The sequence below is a fragment of the Myotis nattereri genome, assembly GCF_964212035.1.
Source record: "Myotis nattereri genome assembly, chromosome: 1".
In the NCBI taxonomy this organism is placed as follows: Eukaryota; Metazoa; Chordata; class Mammalia; order Chiroptera; family Vespertilionidae; genus Myotis; species Myotis nattereri.
In genome coordinates, this window is record NC_138075.1 from 66,078,754 (window position 1) to 66,099,123 (window position 20,370).

Consider the following 20,370-nt stretch of genomic DNA (forward strand, 5'->3'; position numbering starts at 1 on the left):
GGGCTCTCACAGGGTAGGGGAAAGGCTCAGCCTGGGAAGATTTTATAGGAAGCAGCAGCATCCTCCCCCAGATCTCTCCTGGGAAGGTACATGTTTCCCAGCGTAAAGTCAATTTAGGAATGAGGACCCTTTGGTGTGTACATTCCCCACTGTGCTTCCGTTTCTGTTCCTCTCCTACCCCGTCCTTCCACACCACTGGGAAGTGAAGAGCCCCCTGGTCCAGTCTGCCTCATGGACTCCACCTTGAATTTTAAGGTACAAGGGGAGTGTACTGCTTCTTGCAGGCTTTACCTCTAGAACGCTGAGTTTGATGATGCCGTCTCCGTCCTTGTCAAATGCATTAAAAGCTCCTGTGTGGAAGAAGGAATACAGGCCAGAGGCCACAGGCTCGCTCTCCCTCTACTACTGTAACTTCTTCAGAGGACCATGTTCTGCCAGGGAGAGCGTCACCTACAGCCCTCCCTTTGCCAACCCATTCTGAGCCTAAAGAGGGCCTTCGCCTTTGTTCATCCCGGACAGAATAGACGGGATGATCAGCCACAGCTCTCACTGCGGGAGTGGGCGGGAAGGGCACAGGAGAGCGGGGTGGGAGCCCCCACTTACTGAACATGCCCTCCAGCCTGACGAAGCAGCAGATGAAGCTGTCAAAGTCGATGTTCATGTATTTGTCTGCGTACCTCATGGTAATGATGTCGTAGAGCTGGCTGTTGAGGTGGAATCCTGTGGAGGGAGCACTTGAGCGGAGGAAGTAGAGCTGCAGTCCTTAGGCTTGCTTTCTATCGTCCCTGCCTCTTGGGGAAGGACCATGAGAAGCCCTTTCTCCTCCCTTTCTCCAGTAGCGCCCAGTGGCCTAGTCCTCGCTTCCCATTCCGGCTTCCACCAGCTCCAGTCCACATCCCCAGCCACCGCCGCCCCGCCACCCCCCTCCCCAGCACCTGCATCGTTGACTGCATTTCGCATCTCGTAGCTGTTGATGGTGCCGGATTGGTCTGTGTCGTAGCGCTTGAAAATTTTCTGGCAATAGGAAATTTGAGGTCAGTGGTTTCACACTAAACCCCAGGCTCAATCTCCTTCACTCCCACACTTGGTTCTCTCTCCCCACCTGCCAGGCTTTGATCTTCTTCCAGAGGTGATGGAACTCTTGCAAGTTCAGCCTCCCAGAGCCATCTGTCTGGAGGAAGGTCAGGGCTACAGGGTACACATAGCAAAATCCTCTGGGATTGGGAGTGGGTTTCTAGAAGGCTCTGCAGGGAAGGTAGCCCCATAGGAAGGCTCTGCCCAGGATATGCTAGCCACTGTCCTGTATTAATGCCCTGTCCTGGTGCTTAACCCTCTCCTCCAAACCTCCCCAATCAAAGGTGGTGTCTATGACCCAGGGAACCTGCCTCCTTGGCCAGGGCCCAGCCAGAATCCCCCCTGAGGTAAGAGCAGGGCCCAGGGGCTGGTCACAACCAATGGCCTTCCCAACGTGTACCTCCTCCAATAGCCCCTTTCAGACCAGCAGCTGGAGGTTCTGACTCAGGACCTCCGTAAGCCTTTTCCTTGGGTGCGATTTTGGGCCCCTCTGCCTGACTGGGCACCCCTCATTGTTGCCCTGGCCCCCTGAGGGCTGGGAAGGGTGGCAGGAAGGATACATCCATGAGAGCAATCATGCTACGGCAGGACTCCAGTGTGAACCCTTGTGTCTTCAGGTCCTTATCTGGGAGGTATGGAGAAGAGGAGCTACTTTCAGATCACACACACACACCTGCCCATCATCCCGCACAGACAGCTTGAGCCACTCACGTTTGTTCACAACTGAGTTCAGGATATTCTTGAGCTCGTCTGCACAGACCTCCATGTCCTGAGCAGGAAGGGAGGGGAGTCACGTTCAAGAGAACAGAGCTGCTGGGCAGAGGCTTTGCAAAATGAGTTCCGGCTGCCCCTGTCTGTACGGTCCTGTCAGTGCTATTGCCAGAGGGAGGTGGGCTTTTTTGTGGAAGACGACCTTGCACCCGGCTGTCAAGACTGCAGTGGGCCGCTCAGCCCAAAGGCCTCGGAGCCACCCCACGGGGGTGTTTGTCCAGAACTCAAGGACTTGACTTGGGGATGTCTGTGCTGTCCACACATGTCCCCTGTTTCCACCCAAATGACCTCCACTGAATGATGATGAAGTAACTGGTCGTGTGAGGAGTGTCTGGAAGTTGGAGTTGGAGGTACTCACATCACCCGCTATTTGCTTGAAAATGTTCTGGAAGTGCTGCTGCTCTTCAGTTTCCTGGTCGGTGTTGCCAGGCCGTGGCTGCGGAAGCACAAGGGAAAGCTGGCTCACGGGTGGGGGATGGACAGACCCTGAGGAAAGTCTCTTCGGGCCTGAAGGAGCCAGAGTGCCTACAACGGCCCCAAGGGGCAGCAGGGGCTGCGTACAGGGCAATGCGCCTTCCTGGTAAAACCTCGTGAGCAGGCATGAGAGTCGTCTAGGCGCCAGCGACCCTTCACTCCATACCTCCCCGGCCCAGACACCCAGACAGGAGACTCAGCCGTGCAGACATGCAGACAGCCCCTGTGGTCCCTTTCCCCGTCCCCACCAGCTAGAGCCTCTCCACTGTTGTGAGCCTGACCATCCCAACCAATCGAGTCCCAGCAGGACACAGGGGGCCAGACCATTCTGACATCTCCCAGCTGCCTCTGTCATCAAGGCCCAGCCCTCAGAGGGCCCCTGCCCACCCCCCCCCCCCCCCCCAGTGGAGGTGGCCCTGGATTGGTCTATGGGCCTTTGTCCCTTAGCCCCACCTCCACTAACCATTAGATGACACTTCTCCCCACTCCAGGCTAGCCCTCCCCTTGGCTCTGGAAGACTCGATATCTCTCATGTCAGCCCCTTTCCTGCTATTGAACCCCCTGGTTACGAGCCCGAGGACACCAGGAAGCAGGAGCTGTTCTGTCTCAGGCTCTGCTGCCCCCCTTCCCTCATTGTCCTGCTGGACAGGCCCCAGCAGGGAGCTCAGCCTGTCCTTCCCAGGCCTGGGACTGCCTGGATGTGGCTGCCAACCCCCAAGACAGCACCCCAAATTTTAGAAGAACTTGGTGAGGGAAAAAGGTCAGTGACATAAATCCATCTGCTTGATGTTAAAGAGACACCCCACCCTTAGTCCCCTCCAACTTGAGCACCCCAAAAGCATAGAAGACCCCAGTGTGTGCTGGCCACCCCATTCATGCCGCATGCTCAGAACCTGTGGGGATTTCTCTGGCTTATCAGGGCCTGTTTTGTCTTTGCCCTCCTCTGCTTCCTGGTCCACACTCAGTTCCTTGTTGCTGTTTGCTCTGTCCGAAACGAAGATGATAGGCTGCAGGGGGGGCAGGGGGGAGGGGCAGGAAGGAAGCCAGGGTTACAGGCTGAGGAGACAGGTGGGCAGCCTCCTCCGGAGCAGCTGGCCCAGCGAAGAGGGAACGAGCAGGTAGGAGCTCCTGAACCTCAGTCACTTCAAGCCCTATCTCGGCCACTAACAAGCCGTGGGGAAGATGCCAAGCCTCCCTGGACCTCAGCTCCTTAGCTGCTCATGATGAAGTTACGGGGGTTAAACAAGGCAGTGAGCACATGTGAAAATGCTAAGACTGCTAAATGCAACATGATCTGGTGCAGTGGTTTTCAGATACTGTGATTTCCCCAGAAGCCCGGTGTATGTAAAGTCATTAAAAACAGAGCTTCTAAAACAAAACAAAACCAGAGCGTCTCTGCTTGATGAAGAGGGCAGAGTCTATTCCCTCGGTGCCCCTCACCATCAGGGCAGTTAACGCACCTCCAAGGAGCCGCTAGGAGTCTGCAGGGGACAAGTTGAAAAAGGACTCTGATTAGTGGCATGGCCAGCGGGTGAGAGGTTAGAACACGGGGCTGGCCATCACATAGGAGCATACCCTCTCGGGCTTCAGTTTACTTATCCATTATATGCGCAGTGAATCCTGCCCTACACTTCTCATGGGGCTCTTATGGGGGTCACCTGAGATACTGAATGAAAAAGTGGGCTGCAGAACATTTAAGATGCTACACAAATATAAGGGATATTTTTCAAGACATGCTCATGCAAGCGAAGACGTTACGTGAGGGTGGAAAGCAGCTGCGTGCTGCGTCAGTCCTGGCTGGTGCTGTGCACCCTGCAGAAGCAGAGGAAGGCTGGGAGGCGGGACCCGTGGCTGCAGTGCAGAGAGCAAGGAGCAGAACAGGAACCCACTGGTCTATGCATCCCATCTGCCTTTCCTGATGTTCATCTAGGAGAGCAAGAATGGACAAACCTAGGGACACAGCCCCCCACCTCCCCCCCCCCGCCCCCAAGCTTTGGCTCTTAGCGGCCTCCAATGGCCCTGGCTTGCTTTGCCTTTTAAGCAAAGGGTCTTGCCCAAGCAACTGAAGTGTGTGGGGATCCCAGAGCACGGGAGTCAGTCTGAGGGGGCGTTTGTGGCCATGCCAGGCACATATCTTCAGGCCCAAGTGTGTATCCGGATGACACAGGCTTTGGCGTGTAAGAGGCCTGCACTAAAGAGAGGTGAGGGCAAGACACATGGGCTTTGGGCAGACAGATGTGATTTCCAGTTCCATTTTCCCTCTCATCAGTTACATGTCCTTGGGCAAGTCGCTTCACTTCTCTGAATCTTTGTCCTCACCTATGAAAGGAATAGTGATAGCACCTACTTTGTAGATACTGTTGTGATCAAAAACTATGTTTGCCCCCAGCACGGTGCCTGATGCGCAGCAGGTGCTTGATGGATGTCAGCTCTGGTCTGCCCCAGCACCCCTGCTTGGAGGACCGTGTGGATGGGTCCTTCCAGATGCTGTCATAAACACCAACCCCAAACATTGTCTGATGACCTGTGGCCATTGCTCAAAGATGTCCAAAGGTCAATCATTTCTGGATGATACTCTGGGCAGTCAAACCAAAGTTCTATCAGAGGCACTACTGCCCCGGAGGCCAGGGGAAGTGATGGGATAAGTGGAACAAGGATGGGTTGGGGGAGTTTGAGTTTGAATTTCAGTCCCAAAGGCACACAGAGGAAACGGTCCCTGGTCACAGGGGGAATGAAAACTTTGGTCTGAGGCCCTTGAGATGCTGTTAGCCCCACGGTCACCATTAGCAACGGTGTCCTTACAGCAGAGTGATTATAACCAGGAAACCCAGGAGGGGCCATCGCAGGCCCCATTGAGTCAGGGTGATGCCCCAAGATCCCAGGAGGGAAAGGGACCCAGGTAGGTAGCTCTGATTCCTTTCCCCCCATAAGCCAGTGAGGTTGAGGAGCTCCTCTAGGGCTGTGAGGGTGGAGGCTCTCCCCATCTGCCCTTTGCCCTCTGGACACAGGCAGCACGTAGAGTCTCTCAAGACCCATGTCTTAGAGGGGCCCTAGGTTCAGAGTGAGAGGCCATTGTCTAGAAGCGGCTTCCCCTGAATAAGGGCCCCGGAAGTGACGTAGCCCCTCTAGATACCCTCTCCCACCCCTTCTCGGAAGGCTGAGAAAAAAGGAGAAGTGGGGAGCAGGCAGGAAAAGGAGAGGAGGGGGGAGGAACTGACCTGTCTACAGAGCAGGCAGCTGGCATCCGAGACCCTCACTCCCATGGGAACCCTCCCGTTATCTCCCTGTGTGTACCTGAGGAATGGAACCCGTTGCCATTCCCCCGAAGAATCAAGCCGTGCTTAGCATTGCTGGGCCCACTTCTGAGAACGAGGGGCTCCTTTTGGTTTCTGCTAGACCCCCATGCCCGGCCCACTTTCACTGCCTCCCTCATGTGAGGGGCAGGCAGTCTAGCATTGCTGCTTCAGGGCGCAGACTCTGCACCTGCCTCTGTGTGCTGACCGCCACTCACTGGCTCTGTGGCCTTGGGTAAGTCGGTCAGTCTGTCTGTACTGCTTCTTCCTCTGAAAAGGGGGATGATGATAGCACCACTCCCATAGGGTTGTTACGGACTGAGTTTGTCCACAGGAAGCACCTGGGCGAGGGCCTGGTCCACAGCCTTCACTCAGAAGGTGTTACTCTCACTGTTCTGCACCCAGAGCTGCAGGGGGGAAGGAGGAGGTGGGGCAGCAGGGGAAGAGGTGAGGCTGGTGGGCGTGCACACACACACACACACACACACACACACACGTGCACAAAAACTCCGCGCTGCCGACCCACTCACCCTGTGACACCCACCTTGGGTTTTTTCTTTTTCTGCACAAGGAAAGAAAACAGTACATGCAGATTAGGTGAAAAGCAAGTTTCCAGAGAATGCACTGGCCCTTGGCTTCCTGTGACCTTGTTCTGCACTTGGGGTGGGTTCTGGGGTCTAGCGATCCAGGTCACACGGAGCCCAAAGGGGCCCGGAGGGCGAAGGGAGAGGAGGCTTCTCCAGCCCGACTGGCAGCCGCTGCAGCCTCATTTCCATAGCTCCCTCTGTTATTGGACGCTGCTAAGGAAAGGGAGCTTCTACCTAATGTATTTTTTAAATGAAGGTGATGACTAAAACACCGAAAAGGTAGCTAACCCACACTGGCCCCAAAATGAATTTTGTTTGATTTATAGAGTTTGGGGTTTTGTGTTGTTTTGTTTGTTTGTTTTTAAGCAAATACTTAACATGGGGAGGCTTGGTGGAAACCCAGGTCTGGGGCTTCTTTTGTAAAATTAGGTCAGGCAGCCTGAGCCCCCTGTGGCCACCCTCTGGGAGAGCCGCTGCTCTGCACCGCCCCCGCCCCCCCCAGACGCCGCCATGCCTGTCAGCCCTCCAACACAGGAGCCAGGTGTCGGCTCTGAGCTGCAGGCCACTGCAGGGCACCCAAACCCTACGCCTGCTTGCTCTGCTCAGTTAGGTAACATGCAGCTCCCATGAGCTTTCGGGTTTGCAACTGCTGATGAACACTGTACACGATGACCAACGTCCAGAGTATAAGAGTAGCGCCAAGTGCACTTCGTACTAAAAACAACGTCTGCGATCATCCAGCAGGCACTTGGAGATCTGGCCCCGGGACAGGGTCAGGATTAGAACCACGAATGTCATGCCCCAGCTGACAGTTCAGTGCGGCTTTTGCTGTCTCCTAATTGGCCCAGGACACACCCACAGAGCACAAGGGACTACTTACTAACCAGGACCCAAAGCCCCAAGGCAGCCACAGACTCCTCAACACAAGGGGACCCCAATATACACCAGCTTAGTGCTAACTCTGGCCTCCCACCCCGACAGGTCTCAGCATGGCGCTGGGGGGAGGGCGCGTTCAGAGAATCCGGCTATGAGCCTTGCTTAGCTTAAGGGCTCTGTGAATTCCAGGGAGTCATTTAACTTCACTGAATCTCCGCTGCCTTACTTGCAAACCAGGGGTAATAACCTTATTACATCTGAGAAACTTTGCGAGGATCAAGTGAGAGGACACACGTGAGAAGTACCTGGTGAAGTAGATAACACACGAATAACAACCACCATTTGAGGGCGCGGGCTGCGCCAGACACCTCACATATATGATCTCCTTGATTCAAACCTGACAAAAGCCTGGCCAGGCACCCATTTTAAAGAGCAGGAAATGGACTTGGAGGGTTTCTGTGATTGTCCTTTTTTTCTCTGTGTGAGCTTGTGCTCATAATCCAGTATCAGCTGCTGCTTATCATTGCTTCCTGTGGCTTTGATCCCCCTCCCCCTTTTCTTAAAATGTATTTTATTGATTTTTTACAGAGAAGTAGGGAGAGGGATAGAGAGTTAGAAACATCGATGAGAGAGAGACATCCATCAGTTGCCTCCTGCACACCCCCTACCGGGGATGTGCCCACAACCAAGGTACATGCCCTTGGCCAGACTCGAACCTGGGACCATTCAGTCCGCAGGCCGACACTCTATCCACTGAGCCAAACCGGCCAGGGCCCCCTCCCCTTTTAATGGTTCAAACTCTCTTCCGTACTTCTTAGCCCCTGGACCAGGGTCCTCAAACTATGGCCCGCGGGCCACATGCAAATACAAATATTGTATTTGTTCCTGTTTTGTTTTTTTACTTCAAAATAAGATATGTGCAGTGTGCATAGGAATTTGTTCATAGTTTTTTTTAAACTATAGTCCGGCCCTCCAACGGTCTGAGGGACAGTGAACTGGCCCCTTGTTTAAAAAGTTTGAGGCCGAAACCGGTTTGGCTCAGTGGATAGAGCGTCGGCCTGCGGACCGAAAGGTCCCGGGTTCGATTCCGGTCAAGGGCATGTACCTGGGTTGCGGGCACATCCCCAGTAGGAGATGTGCAGGAGGCAGCTGATCGATGTTTCTCTCTCATCGATGTTTCTAACTATCTATCTCTCTCCCTTCCTCTCTGTAAAAAATCAATAAAATATATTTAAAAAAAATAAATAAAAAAATAAAAAGTTTGAGGACCCCTGCCCTGGACTGACGAAATAGGCCGGGACCACAAGGTCCATCCATTCTTTCTGGTCATGCCAAACAGAAGTTGCAGTAAGATGGAGTAATCGCTGCACACACCCCAGACTCCCATCTCCCTCTGCCAATATCCCCTCTCCCCTCGACTGCCCAGCTGTCCCCTGGACCTTCTCGTATCTAAGAGCTAAAACACTCACCACTGGCCGGTCCACGGAGATTGTATTTTCAACATCCCTGTGAGGAACACAAACATGGGGGCACAGTGTCACCGGGAGCAGGTAGGAAGCACAGAGAGGATTTGCTCAGGTCACATGACTTCTCAGAGCTAAGTCGGGACTGAGCTCAAGAGAAGCCCCGGCACTAACACCCCGACCCTAGGGCCAGTCCCACGCAGGCGCCATCCCACGCAGGCCAAGTGCAGACACACGGGTTCTCGCTGGCTTTGCCGAGAGCCCCCCAAAGGCATGACCCAGCAACCTGCTCATAGACCTCTGCTTCTTTCAGGGACGAAGACCAGCGTGGCAGGGCCCGGGAACACATCTGCGGTGGCCAAGAGGGCAGCATGGGGCCTTGCTGGCTTCCGTGGCTACCCTACCTAAAGGTTCAATTATCCCCAACAGCTCCTACTTTATTTTCTCTCCTTATCACTGATCAGACTCTAACATACTATATTATTTATATCTTTTCCTACACCTTGTGGTCTTATGCTAGCATGTTACTCTCCATGAGGGCAGGGATTTATTTCTGTTCAGTTCACTGCTCTATCCTCAACATCTGTGGGATGACTGACGGACGAATGAATGAATGAATGAATGAAGAGGGAAGATGTGGCCAGAGGCTCAGAAGCGGAGGGAGAGGTGCAGCCTGGCCAGCCTGGCCCAGGACTCCTGGTGGAGCCAGTCCAGCAGCCTCGGGCCTCCAGGCTCTGGAGGGGGCCACGTGGGCTTCAGGGGCAGGTGGACAGCGGGCTGGGACTCACTCAGAGAGGTTCCTCTTCTCAGAGAAGACCCGGAGGATGAATTCTCCCTCCTGGTGGGGCTCGTAGGTGGAGGGCACGATGACGTACTCGCTGGGAGGCAGGCGGAAGCGCTCGGACACCTCCCGCATGTTGATGTAGGTCTTGCTCCTGGCCTTGGAGGCGTTGTACAGGAAGAAGTCCTTCTGAAGGTGCTGCTTGTTCCCGTGCATCTGAGGAGAGAAGAGCCCACCTGAGCCCCTCGGGAGGGAGGGGTGCCTGTCCTGCAGCCGTCCCCCCAGGGCTCCCTTCCCGACGCCCTGGTCACCCAGTGCAGTCATGACCTGTGAAATAGCTCAGTGCCCTGGGGCTCCCTACCCATTGCCTCCTCTTCTGTTGTGATTCAGAAGGTCAAGTCTATCATTTCCGCCCTCAGGATCACTTACCAGAAGCTCTGCTGGTCAACTCCAGTTACCTCCAGGCCAGTGAAGGACCCCAGGAGGCAGGAGGGCCCTTAGCTGTGGCCCGAGCTGTGGTCCCAAAGAGGGCGGTCCCCCTTAGAATGTGTCTGTGTGACGATGGGCGAGTGTGTAATTGTGTGAGTATGAATGTATATGTGAGCAAGCGTGTGTATGAGTGTGAACAAGTGACCATGAATGCGTGAAAGCCTGTGTGTGGCCGTCTCTGAGGGGAGGGCCACAGCGTGAGGGTGGTAGTCAGGAGGTCATGGCCCTGCTCTGGAGTTGAGGGATGCAGGCGAGGCCCTCTCCTATCATGGCCCACACACCCCACCAGGAAGCTTCCCGAGGTGCCACAGCAGACACAGGCCCCAGGTAACGCTGCCCACAGCTGCTGGTGCTGCCCTTCTGTACCTCTTTGGGAACCTTGAGGAGAAACAGAAAAAGACGACACTCAGATTCTGTGGACCTCAGATCTGAATGGCGTCGAAAAGCATGTCGGAAGGGAACACGAGCAACTGTAGAGCGAGTACATAAGCCTGACTCCCTGTGGCCAGCCCCGGCCCCCTCCCCTTCCCCCACCCTGTTTTTTAGCCACTCCTTCACTCCTTCCAAATATCTAAGCGGTTCTGACACAGTGGGCCTGATGCCCAGAGTTCTGCGGGTCGCTGAGTGCCAAGGGAGCGGAGGACCTGTCTGTGAGCCCTGAGAGCCTCCCCCCGCCCCCCGAAGGTGTGTTTCTTGGGCTGAAGCTGGTCCTACCTCGTAAATGGCGAAGCCGATGGTGAAGAGGTTGGCCCCCAGCTTCCGGTCCTTCCGCCGGTTCTTCTGCATCAGGGCCACCAGGAAGCTGCAGACCACCTCTGCGTCCTCGGGGTCGTCGTCCTCCTCCAGGAGCTTCAGGCGGTACTGAGGGTTGGTCCAGAAAGTGTCTGTGCCCAGAAAGAAAGCGTGCACTCAGATCTGCCTCTGGGAGAAACGGGGGTGGTGGTGGGCTGCGACACAGGGAACGTGTTTGTCTCCCACATCTAGGTGCTCAGTGGATGTGAAGGCATGTCAGGCTTTGGTCTGTTGTGGTGGTGGTGGTGGGGGCGGCTGGAAACCTATACTTTCTACAGGTGGAGCTGCCCTGACGGGCTGTGTGCCTCCGCCTTCCTCTCTGCACGTCCATCCTCGGTCCCTGCTGAGGGCTTTGCTTTGCTCACCTGTCCCTTCAATGTCGCTGGTTCCTGGGATGGGGCCCTAGACCCGTTCTCTCAGCTCACCATTGTGCCCCCCCGGGCTGTCTTACCCACTTTCACTTTCTCACTGCCCTCCACGCACGGATGGTGCCTGAGCTCTAGGTCCCAGCCTCCAACTCTCTTTTGACTCCTTCCTTCCCTTCCTTCTACAGATACACACTGAGTACCTCTGTGTCTCTGCGTTCAGCTCTCTATTACACGTCTTCACTGGTGATTGTACAGATGCCTCAGACTCTCCATGTGAAAGGGTGAGGACTACGCCCTCCATCTTACCCTGGGTCCTCCATTTTTGGGCAGAGCCATGTGCTCGGCAAGGCTTCTTCCCGGAAGCCCAAGCCTCTGCTAGCCACACCCAGGATTTCTCTGGACTAACCAATGATAATCAAGGGAAGTGCACGCCATGGAGATGACCACATCCTGTGTAATGAGACACCGACTTGCGCCTGGCCAATCGGCGGGGCCTACAGTCCTCTCTCCTGCCCTTATTCCACCCCCCTATAAAACTTCTCTTCCCATCGGGCTAGGTCTCTCTCTGCCACCTGCTGCTGTGCCAGTAAGGAGGGTAGGGGAGCCAGACCCGGGTTTGAATCAAAGACTCTTTGCTTTTGCATCGGACTCGCTGGCTCCCTGGTGGGCTCTTGGGAATCTTGAAATCTGGGCATAACACCATGCCCCAAACTAAACGTCCCTCCCTACAAGCCCATAATCAACCCCACCAAAAACAAATGACACACCGTGTTTTTTTCTTGTGTTTCTGATGTATTGCAGCACTGACACCATCCGCTCATGCCCCAAGCTGGGAATCTTGAAGTCCTTCTTCATTCTTCTTTCCCCACATTACCCAGTCTCTTCTCCCCTCAGCCCTCTTCCCTGCACCTCTGCTCCCCTGACTTGGCCTAGGAGTTCATTATTTCTGACTTGAACTGTTGCAGTAGTTGCTAACTGGGCCCTCTAGTCCAGTGTTTCTCAACATGTGGGTCGCGACCCCTTTGGCGGTCGAACGACCCTTTCACAGGGGTTGCCTAAGACCATCCTGCATATAGATATTTACATTACGATTCATAACAGTAGCAACATTACAGTTATGAAGTAGCAACGAAAATAATTTTATGGTTGGGTTACAACATGAAGAACTGTATTTAAAGGGCCAGAAGGTTGAGAACCACTGTCGAGTCCCATCCTCAGCAGTATGAGCACAATGTATGGTATTATTCTGATACAATGTCCTGTTTAAAAGTGGTTCCCGCTGAAACCGGTTTGGCTCAGTGGATAGAGCGTCGGCCTGCAGACTAAAGGGTCCCAGGTTCGATTCCGGTCAAGGGCATGTACCTGGGTTGTGGGCACATCCCCAGTGGGAGATGTGCAGGAGGCAGCTGATCGATGTTTCTCTCTCATCGATGTTTCTAACTCTCTATCTCTCTCCCTTCCTCTCTGTAAAAAATCAATAAAATATATTTTTTTAAAAAAAGTGGTTCCCAACCCCTTATTGCAAACTCCTCTGCATGGCAGTTCCCTTCCCAGTAAAACAGGAAGGGCTTCCTAAGATAATGTATGTCTTCGGCTTAGAAACTGGGCAAATACTCGCTAATGTTATTCTACCTGGAGCTTGTTCTGCTTCAACCCCACCCCCCCGCCCCCCTGCCGCGCCGACCCCCTCCCGGTGCAGAGCTGCTCCCACCTGGGAAGTTGCGGCAGCCGCCAGCAGAGCAGCCCCTCACCCAGCGGCCCTCATTCACGGACACCGTCCAGGTCTGAAGCGTGTCGGACTCCAGGGCATCAGCGGTGAGGTTGCAGATCTCCAGCTTTGTGAAATGGTAGACGAAATCGTCATAGGACATCCTGAGAGGTTGGGAGGAGAGAGAGAGACGCCCATATGGAGGCGTGGAAAGGTAAGATTCCTGGGCTAACACAGCCCAATAAAACGGTCCAGTAGAACTTGGTCACAGTCCCAGAAAGGACCCTGTCCACCCCTTTTTAGGGTAAACACTGTCCATTCCAGTGTGTCCGCCCCAAACTATCATCTCTCTCAGTAACGACGCGAACTCATGTGTCCTTCACGGCAGAGCCCAGCAGCAACGCCGTTCTCCAGAACTCACTGCGCGACCCTCGCTGGGACCCCGGCACCGCGCTAGTTATGAGAGAGTTGGGAAAGAACAACTAAGCAAGCAATGTCAAGGGCGGTGAGCATGACAAATAAATTCACTCCCGGCCTAAGGAAGACGAGGGGTTCCTGGAGAAAGTTCTGTCAGCTGAGACTGGAAGGCTGAGTAGAAGGGATCCGTGTGGAGGTGAGGGCATTGGGTGAGCAGAGTAAGTAGAGCTTCCCGGCCCAGAAAACAGCTCTGGGAGGCTGGGCAGCAAGAGTCTGGAGCAGCCTGCAAGGTGGAGGGGCACAGGCGAGGCAGGAGCGCCGTGATGCCGGCCTGGCCCCAGGCTCAGTCACCGCATGGACCTGGCCTGGGAGCTCCTCTCAGAACCTCCTCCTTGCTGGGCCTCCAGCTGGAGGAGAACAGGGCCCAGATCCCCAAGGGCTGGAATCTGACGGCCTCTGCCTGGGAACTGAGGTTTGTGATTTCAGCTCCTGCCTCATCCCATACGTTTGGGGTCCTTCTTGGTCCTGGACTCACCAGAACTCGCCTTCCTCAGCGACCTCTTGCTGCAGACGGGCCTTCTCATCTTTGTCCACAAAGCTCCAGTCCTTCCAACTGGAGGGGAAAATGGAAGAATTACGGACGGGAGAAAGGAAGGCTTGATGTGGGTTGGGAGAGGACAGTGGTCGGCAAACTGCAGCTCGTGAGCCACATGCGGCTCTTTGGCCCCTTGAGTGTGGCTCTTCCACAAAATACCGACTTCTGCGCATAGGCCACGAAGTTTCAATCGCACTGTACGTGCGCCCGCACGTGCTATTTTGTGGAAGAGCCACACGCAAGGGGCCAAAGAGCCGCGTGTGGCTCGCGAGCTGCAGTTTGCCCACCACTGGGATAGGAGGTACCACAGAGATATGAAAAAGTTCAAAGGGTAGCTTATCTCCAAATTGCAGCCAGGGTGAATCATCCACATGCAAATCTGACCTGATCCCCTCACTGTAAAACCCAGTAATTGTTTTCCACCAGCCTCAGGATGAAAACCAAACTCCTTCAATGGGCTGGTAAGGGCTTGACCCTTCTCTGGCTGAATCTTTTACTCCTCTGCGTACTTTAAAGCTAGGAGTTGGGCTCTGGAAACAAATAAACTGAGAATCCAATTTAATAATACCAGGACCGCCTCAGCTTCTGTTTTCTCAGCAGCAAAAGGGGAAGGATTGCATATCACCCACTCCCAGGGCTGCGATGAGCAGTACCTGAAATAATGCATACAAGACTGCAGAACAGTGCCTGTCCTCGGACAAGTGACCGAGTTACTAAGGGAGAGACCAGGCATGTAAGCACCCCCTGTCCCCTGCCAGCCCCGGAAACAGCCCAGCTTGTGTTTTTAAAGGCCGGGCAGTTTCGTACACTCTCTCCTGTATTTCCGCCACACTGGGGAGAATGAAACCAAGCTGGGCTGACCCTGGAAAGGTAAGGGGTGAGGAAGTGCTGAGAAGCAGGGAATGCTGGAGGGGGAAGGGAGAGTCCTGAGACCAGGAGGAGGGACGCAGCGGGGAAGGGGAGTCTCCCTTTCAGTGACTGAGGGCTGAGGCCCCCTGGTCAGCAGTCCCTGCAGTGGAGGCCTCGGCAGGAAGAGGGTTAAGACAAGGGGTTCCTCAAGAAAGTTCCCTGTCCGCTGAGACTTGAGCCGAGTAGAAGTGATCTGTGTGGAGGTGAGGGCACTGGGTAAGCAGAGTTAGTAGAGCTCAGAAAACAGCTCTGCGAAGGCTGAACACCAAGCTCTGAGGCTGAAGAACACAGCGCGGTCCCTACAGGAGGCTTGGGCCAGTGGAGTACACAGCGGATGGGGCACCAAGATCCCAGAACACACAGCTTTGCACATGTTCTGGAGCCTTTATCACACATTTTCTGTGTTTGTAAATTTTGCTGCCCTGAGTCTATTGCTCTTTAGTGAAAAATAGTAAAGTTATTTTTAAGGGCTTGTGCTCCTTTCTATGGGGACAGTGAGGGGAAGGGAACCTTAGCCCTGGCCAAGCACCCTCCAGACACGATCACATCTCCTCCTCCGAACAGCCCCCTGGGAAGTGCCGACATGCTTCCCATTTTACAGATAAGGCAGCAGGGACTCTGAGAAGGGAAGTTACTTGTCTAGTCTAGACCCCCGCGTTGAGACTCCCTCCTACCGGGACCTAACCCATGCTTTCTAGAATCTTTTCTTTCCAACCAGTGGCCACCAGCAAGCTCTCTGGCTCCCAGGCTCACCTAGCGCCATGCCAGGCCCTTCTCTGGAGCCCACACCCTCTCTTCTCTTCTGTGGATCACTGGTTTTGAAGGTAATTATACTTTTATTTTAAAAAATCCTCACCGAGGATGTGTTTTTATTGATTTTTTTTTTTTTTTTGAGAAAAGAAAGGTGGGGGAGAAAGAAAAGCATCAGTTGGTTGCTCTCCGCCCCCTCCCCCCCACCACATGCCCCAACTAGGGGTCAAACCCAAAACCTAGGGTATGTGCCCTGATGGGAAATTGAACCCACAACCTTTTGGTGCACAGGATGACACTCCAACCAACTGAGCCACATGGCCAGAGCTGAAGATAATTTCAGACCAAACATTGTAGTGCTCTTCCGGCTTTGCACCCAGCCCAGCCCTGCCCCAGGCCTGTCGTCCCTACTCCTGGAGTCCCCTCACCTACCCATCGCTCCAGGAGCCGGTCCACTCCACCTGGCCCCAGGGGTTCCGCAGCCGCACCAGCTTCACCTTCTCAGCCTTGAACATGATCTTGAGCAAAAGAGAAAAAGCTCTCACGCTCTGGAGCCTTTCTGGAAAGGTGGTCTTCTGTTCTGCCCTGAGGGTTGGGGTGGGTTGGGGAGACAATCCTGCTGGCCCTGGTCAAGGAGACCCGAACGGCAGGGTGAGGGGCCAGGACCTTGGGACTGAGTCCTCGGCGGTCAGGGCTTAGCCATCGCCTCACATCTCAGAAGGGGCTTCCCCGTGAGCTTTGGGGGAGGCGGCAGGGCATGCACTGTAGGGCCCTGCTAGCACATTCAGTGTCCTTGTGTGAATGAGAAAGAATGCCCCTCCTGGCTGAGGACCTACAGACAAAAGTCCCCTCTAGATGGACCAATCAGAAAAGGGTGCCCTGCCTCCAGTCCGCTGACTGCTGCTCCAGACGATGGCTCGCTCTGTCCATCCCTGTGCACAGGGCTCAGCCTGACCAAATAGGCACAACCAGTCTGACCAGGATCCTGTCTCTGACCCAGTAAAGGCTAGTAAAGGCCAGATGTCCCCGGAGCAAAGCACTGTAACTCTTTGGCCGTGGAAGGGCAGGAAGCATGAGAACCCATGAAATCAACATCATAAAACCGAAGTGATTTCTACTTGTTCCTTGGAAATGTTGGGGGGAATGGCTAGCTTTAGCTCTAAAAACAATGATACACTGAGCACCATCTAGTGGCAAGATCCTGCATGTGCCCATGGTCCCTTCCAACCCCAAGCATTTGGCTTGAGCCCTGAGCGGATCCCCGATCTGGAGAAGGCAAGCTCTGTAGCTACGAAGGGACACAGAAAGCCAAGTCCTGACGTCAGGAGCGTAATCCAAGTAGCTCTTCAAGTCCCATCCCGCCACGTGTTGCCAGGCTCACCTCCTCCAGCCCAGTGACGGAGTAGGCGTGTCCTCGGACCAGCCCGCAAGCCATCCTCGTCTCATACTGAACCGGAACAATGGTCTGTGGAGCGAAATCCAGGCAGCCTGTCAGGGGTTGGGAAGCAAAAGTCCTGCCGCCCGAGACAGGGCTCACACGGTTCATTTTCTGGGGGTGGTGAGGATGGGCACTCCTCCACGCCCTGAAAGTGTGCCTCTCGCCATGGGAAGACTCTTAAATATTATAGGAGGCACATTAAGAGTATAAAACTAAGTTTTCAAAAAATCATGTTGCGAAGAGGTACATACAGTATGATAACAGTAAAAAATAAAAATTTAAGTGTATGCATAGAGAAAATCTTGGGAGGACAGATGCCAGATATTAGTTAGGCGTTATTACCTATAGGTGGGGAAAGATGGGTTAATTTTTCTTCTGCTTTACCATATGGCTCGATATTCCTCAGTGAGCGTGTATTAATTCTGAAAGTACTAGAATATCAGCTCTATGAGGGGAGGGACTTTGCTTCGTTCGTTCACTAGGATAATGAACGAAGAGGAGAGAATTTTCCTTGTTTGGTAGAAGAGTACCTGGCACCTGTAGGAGCTCAATAGATTGTGTGGAATGAGTAAATGAATGAATTAGGAGAGGAGAACCCGTCTGGCATGGCTCAGTGGTTCAGTGTCGACCTATGACCCAGGAGATCATGGTTCCATTCCCGGTCAGGCACATGCCCGGGTTGCTGGCTTGATCCCCAGTAGGGGGCGTGCAAGAGGCAGCCAATCAATGATCATCTCTCATCATCGATGTTTCTATCTCGCTCTCCCTCTCCTTTTCTCTCTGAAATTAATAAAAATATATTTTAAAAAAAAGAAGAGGAGAGACATTTTAATATAAGAAGTCTCTCTTGCCCTAGCTGGTTTGACTCAGTGGATAGAGCATTGGCCTGGGGACTGAAGGGTCCTGGGTTCGATTCCGGTCAAGGGCATATGCCTGGGTTGTGGGCTTGATTCCCAGTGTGGGGCATGCAGGAGGGAGCCAATCAATGATTCTCTCTCATCATTGATGTTCCTATCTCTCTCCCTCTCCCTTCCTTTCTGAAATCAATAAAAATATTTTAAAAATAAATAAATAATCCAAATCCCTTTCTAAAAAAAAAAAAAAGAAGTCTCTCTTGTATTTCTTCCTGTTAATTTATCAGAGAAACTGCCTGGACCATGGAGAAGGGGCTCCCATAGAGATCCCTTCCAAGTCCTGTTTCTCCCACCCTCTAGAGCCGTGAAGCAGGCAAATTATTCCAACTCAGACCCTTGGGAGGCCCCAGGTGGGGGCCTGTGTGTGAGGCACTGGCTACTGAGGGGAGTGTGACACCACCAGGGCCAGGTCATGCAGGTTGGAGGGGTGGTTATTCCCAACATTTGGAGGCGTACACACCCGGGTCGGTCTGTCATCTGAGCCCGTGGGGCGGAGCAGCGAGTTATCCATATTCCTCACCATCCGTGCAATCAAATCCCCCATTTTCAGCCCAGAAGGCGAGGTTCCATAGGTCATGTTTGTGCCATCCTGGGGCCCCACAGGGAGGGCAGGAGGCAGTCCAGGAGGAGAAGAAAGGAGGGTGATAACAAGGGAAGGAGACGGAGGAAGGGAGGAGACAGACAAAGGAAGAGAGGAGAGAGAAACAGCATGAATGGAGAAAAGATGGAGAAAGGCGATACAGGAAGAAAATGTTCATCTATGGGTGTCTTATGCCAGCTGACCTCCCCAGCCTTTCCTATCCAGGCGAGTATTGGGAGAGGAAGGAAGAGTAATTCATCGTGGGCCTCTTCCTCCGCAATGGAAAGCACCAGGGCTAGTATGCACTGAGCAGCCCCAGGCAGGCGTGTCTCCTGACACTCAGTAGGCCTGGCCAGTCTGCCATCTCCTCACCCTTGGCTCTGGTCTCAGTTCAAACCACTTCGTTACACTGAGAGGGGGACTGCAGGCTGAGCTCCTCCCAGACCACAACACAGAGCCCAGGCCCCAAGGGAGGGTGGCCATCAAAGCCCAAGGACTGAGAGGCTTTCTTAGGGAACCAGTGGGCTCAGGCCCACCACCAAGCATGTGGCCAGCTTCATGGGGGCATGTTCCCACCACAGAGGCCCACACTGATACAGGCCTCCGGACCTGTTCCCAATATTCCAGAGCTCGATATGTCCTTGTCCTACCTCTTTATTGAAAATGCCCGAGAACTCTTCTACCTTGAGGAATTCCCAATTTTCCAAGTTGAGAGCCAGTTCCTGCTTCCTAAAGCTAAACATCTGCGGGTCCCAGAGGAGAGCCCTGTGCTGCCAGTCACGGGGTAGGCTTTCCGATATGTGGCTGCTCCCTGCCCTGCGCCGCGCCCCACACCCCAGACTTACATCAATGGAGCAGCCCATGAGGGAGCCTCTCTCGATGGCTTTCTTCATGATCTTGTACATGTCTCTGGGAGCATCCTTAATCTCAAAAAACTCTGTGACCCCTCCCGTGAAGTCCTCCATGGCCTCTGTCGTGTTCCCACCTTTCAGAGCTTCGTAGGAACCATGCAGCCTTGGAAAGAGGATGCAGACCAATCTGGGGTCACAGGGTTCCAGGAAACGTAACCCAGGCAGCACTGCCACCAGAACTTTACTCTCGCGTCCTGTGATGTTCTCTCATCAATTCTCCAACAACCCTATAGGCTAATGGATCGGTACTATGATTCCCTTTCTTTATGGAGGAGAACCTGAGCTCCAGAGGCTAGGTGACTCACCCAGGGCCACAGGGAGCCAGAGCACTGGGACCGGAAACTAGCTATTCCCACTCCCCGATAGCTCTCTCTCCATTATAACCCTGAACCCTGAGGTAGGGCTTCATTAAAGCCACCAGTCGGTTGGCCTTCTAAGTTGAGCGACAATATGGCTTTATGAACATATTGCAAGCTCATGAGGTGGAGCCAAGCAAGACCCTGGGATCTGAGCTCCAGAAATATAAGGCTTGGATGTAGGACTTGTCACGCCACTGCAAAGACAGAATTAAAGAGCTCACTCTGGGAAGCTACAGATAAAGCTTTCCTACCTGTGTCTTCCTTTCTGTTCGTAAACAGAATCTTTTTAGTTAGAGCTGTTTCTGCCTGGACTCGATCTGCTCTGACTTTGGGTCACAGTTGAACACACACACACGTGCACACGTGCACAGATATGCACGCCTCCTCTCACGAGTGAGACCCTGGCTGGGTTTTGCAGCCCACCTCCTCACTTCTAGACTTGCCTCCCCTCCGAAAGCGTGGCCTTACTTCGCATAAGCCTTCTCCAGCAGAGCGCTCCAAAACTCATTGCGGTGGTTGGACTTGGTGAAGACCAGCTGGTCGTTGTAAGTTGGCAGGCAGTCATCGATAACCACGTCCACCCAGTCTCCATAGCGCCAGAACTGCACAGAAGCAGCGAGCTCAGATCACCGCTGGGAAGTGTGTCCCTACCCAGCATTCCTGAGGGGGCACCGGGGTTCCTCTGATCCCAGAGCAGGGCCATTTCCTCAGCTCTGCACCTTGGTGCTGGTTCATACTATTCTGGGTTTGGCATCTGTTTCTAAGTGGACTGTGAGCTCCTTGAGGGCAGGAAGCAGTTACCAACCACTTCGTCTCTTCCA

The 20,370-nt window shown here is 53.9% G+C and overlaps 1 protein-coding gene across 4 annotated transcripts in view; it reads right to left on the bottom strand.

The window, feature by feature from the left end:
- The window catches only part of CAPN3 (calpain 3), a 48,251-nt gene that overhangs the window by 1,470 nt on the left and 26,411 nt on the right, over window positions 1–20,370 (bottom strand). The window contains exons 4-22 of one of the 4 annotated variants that reach the window (XM_081095662.1): window positions 20,018–20,151; window positions 19,125–19,293; window positions 18,160–18,288; window positions 16,729–16,812; window positions 15,780–15,865; window positions 13,629–13,706; window positions 12,680–12,840; window positions 10,523–10,692; window positions 9,327–9,535; window positions 8,545–8,581; window positions 6,157–6,174; window positions 3,213–3,326; window positions 2,204–2,281; window positions 1,786–1,843; window positions 1,635–1,699; window positions 1,103–1,171; window positions 936–1,014; window positions 604–720; window positions 292–350 (exon numbers count right to left, since the gene is read on the bottom strand). In XM_081095662.1, coding sequence (XP_080951788.1) covers window positions 292–350; window positions 604–720; window positions 936–1,014; window positions 1,103–1,171; window positions 1,635–1,699; window positions 1,786–1,843; window positions 2,204–2,281; window positions 3,213–3,326; window positions 6,157–6,174; window positions 8,545–8,581; window positions 9,327–9,535; window positions 10,523–10,692; window positions 12,680–12,840; window positions 13,629–13,706; window positions 15,780–15,865; window positions 16,729–16,812; window positions 18,160–18,288; window positions 19,125–19,293; window positions 20,018–20,151 — 1,914 coding nt within the window. Of the gene's footprint in view, window positions 1–291; window positions 351–603; window positions 721–935; window positions 1,015–1,102; window positions 1,172–1,634; window positions 1,700–1,785; window positions 1,844–2,203; window positions 2,282–3,212; window positions 3,327–3,779; window positions 4,295–6,142; window positions 6,175–8,544; window positions 8,582–9,326; window positions 9,893–10,522; window positions 10,693–12,679; window positions 12,841–13,628; window positions 13,707–15,779; window positions 15,866–16,728; window positions 16,813–18,159; window positions 18,289–19,124; window positions 19,294–20,017; window positions 20,152–20,370 lie in introns of those variants that run through there. The other 3 variants (XM_081095665.1, XM_081095664.1, XM_081095663.1) reach the window with 3 other exon arrangements.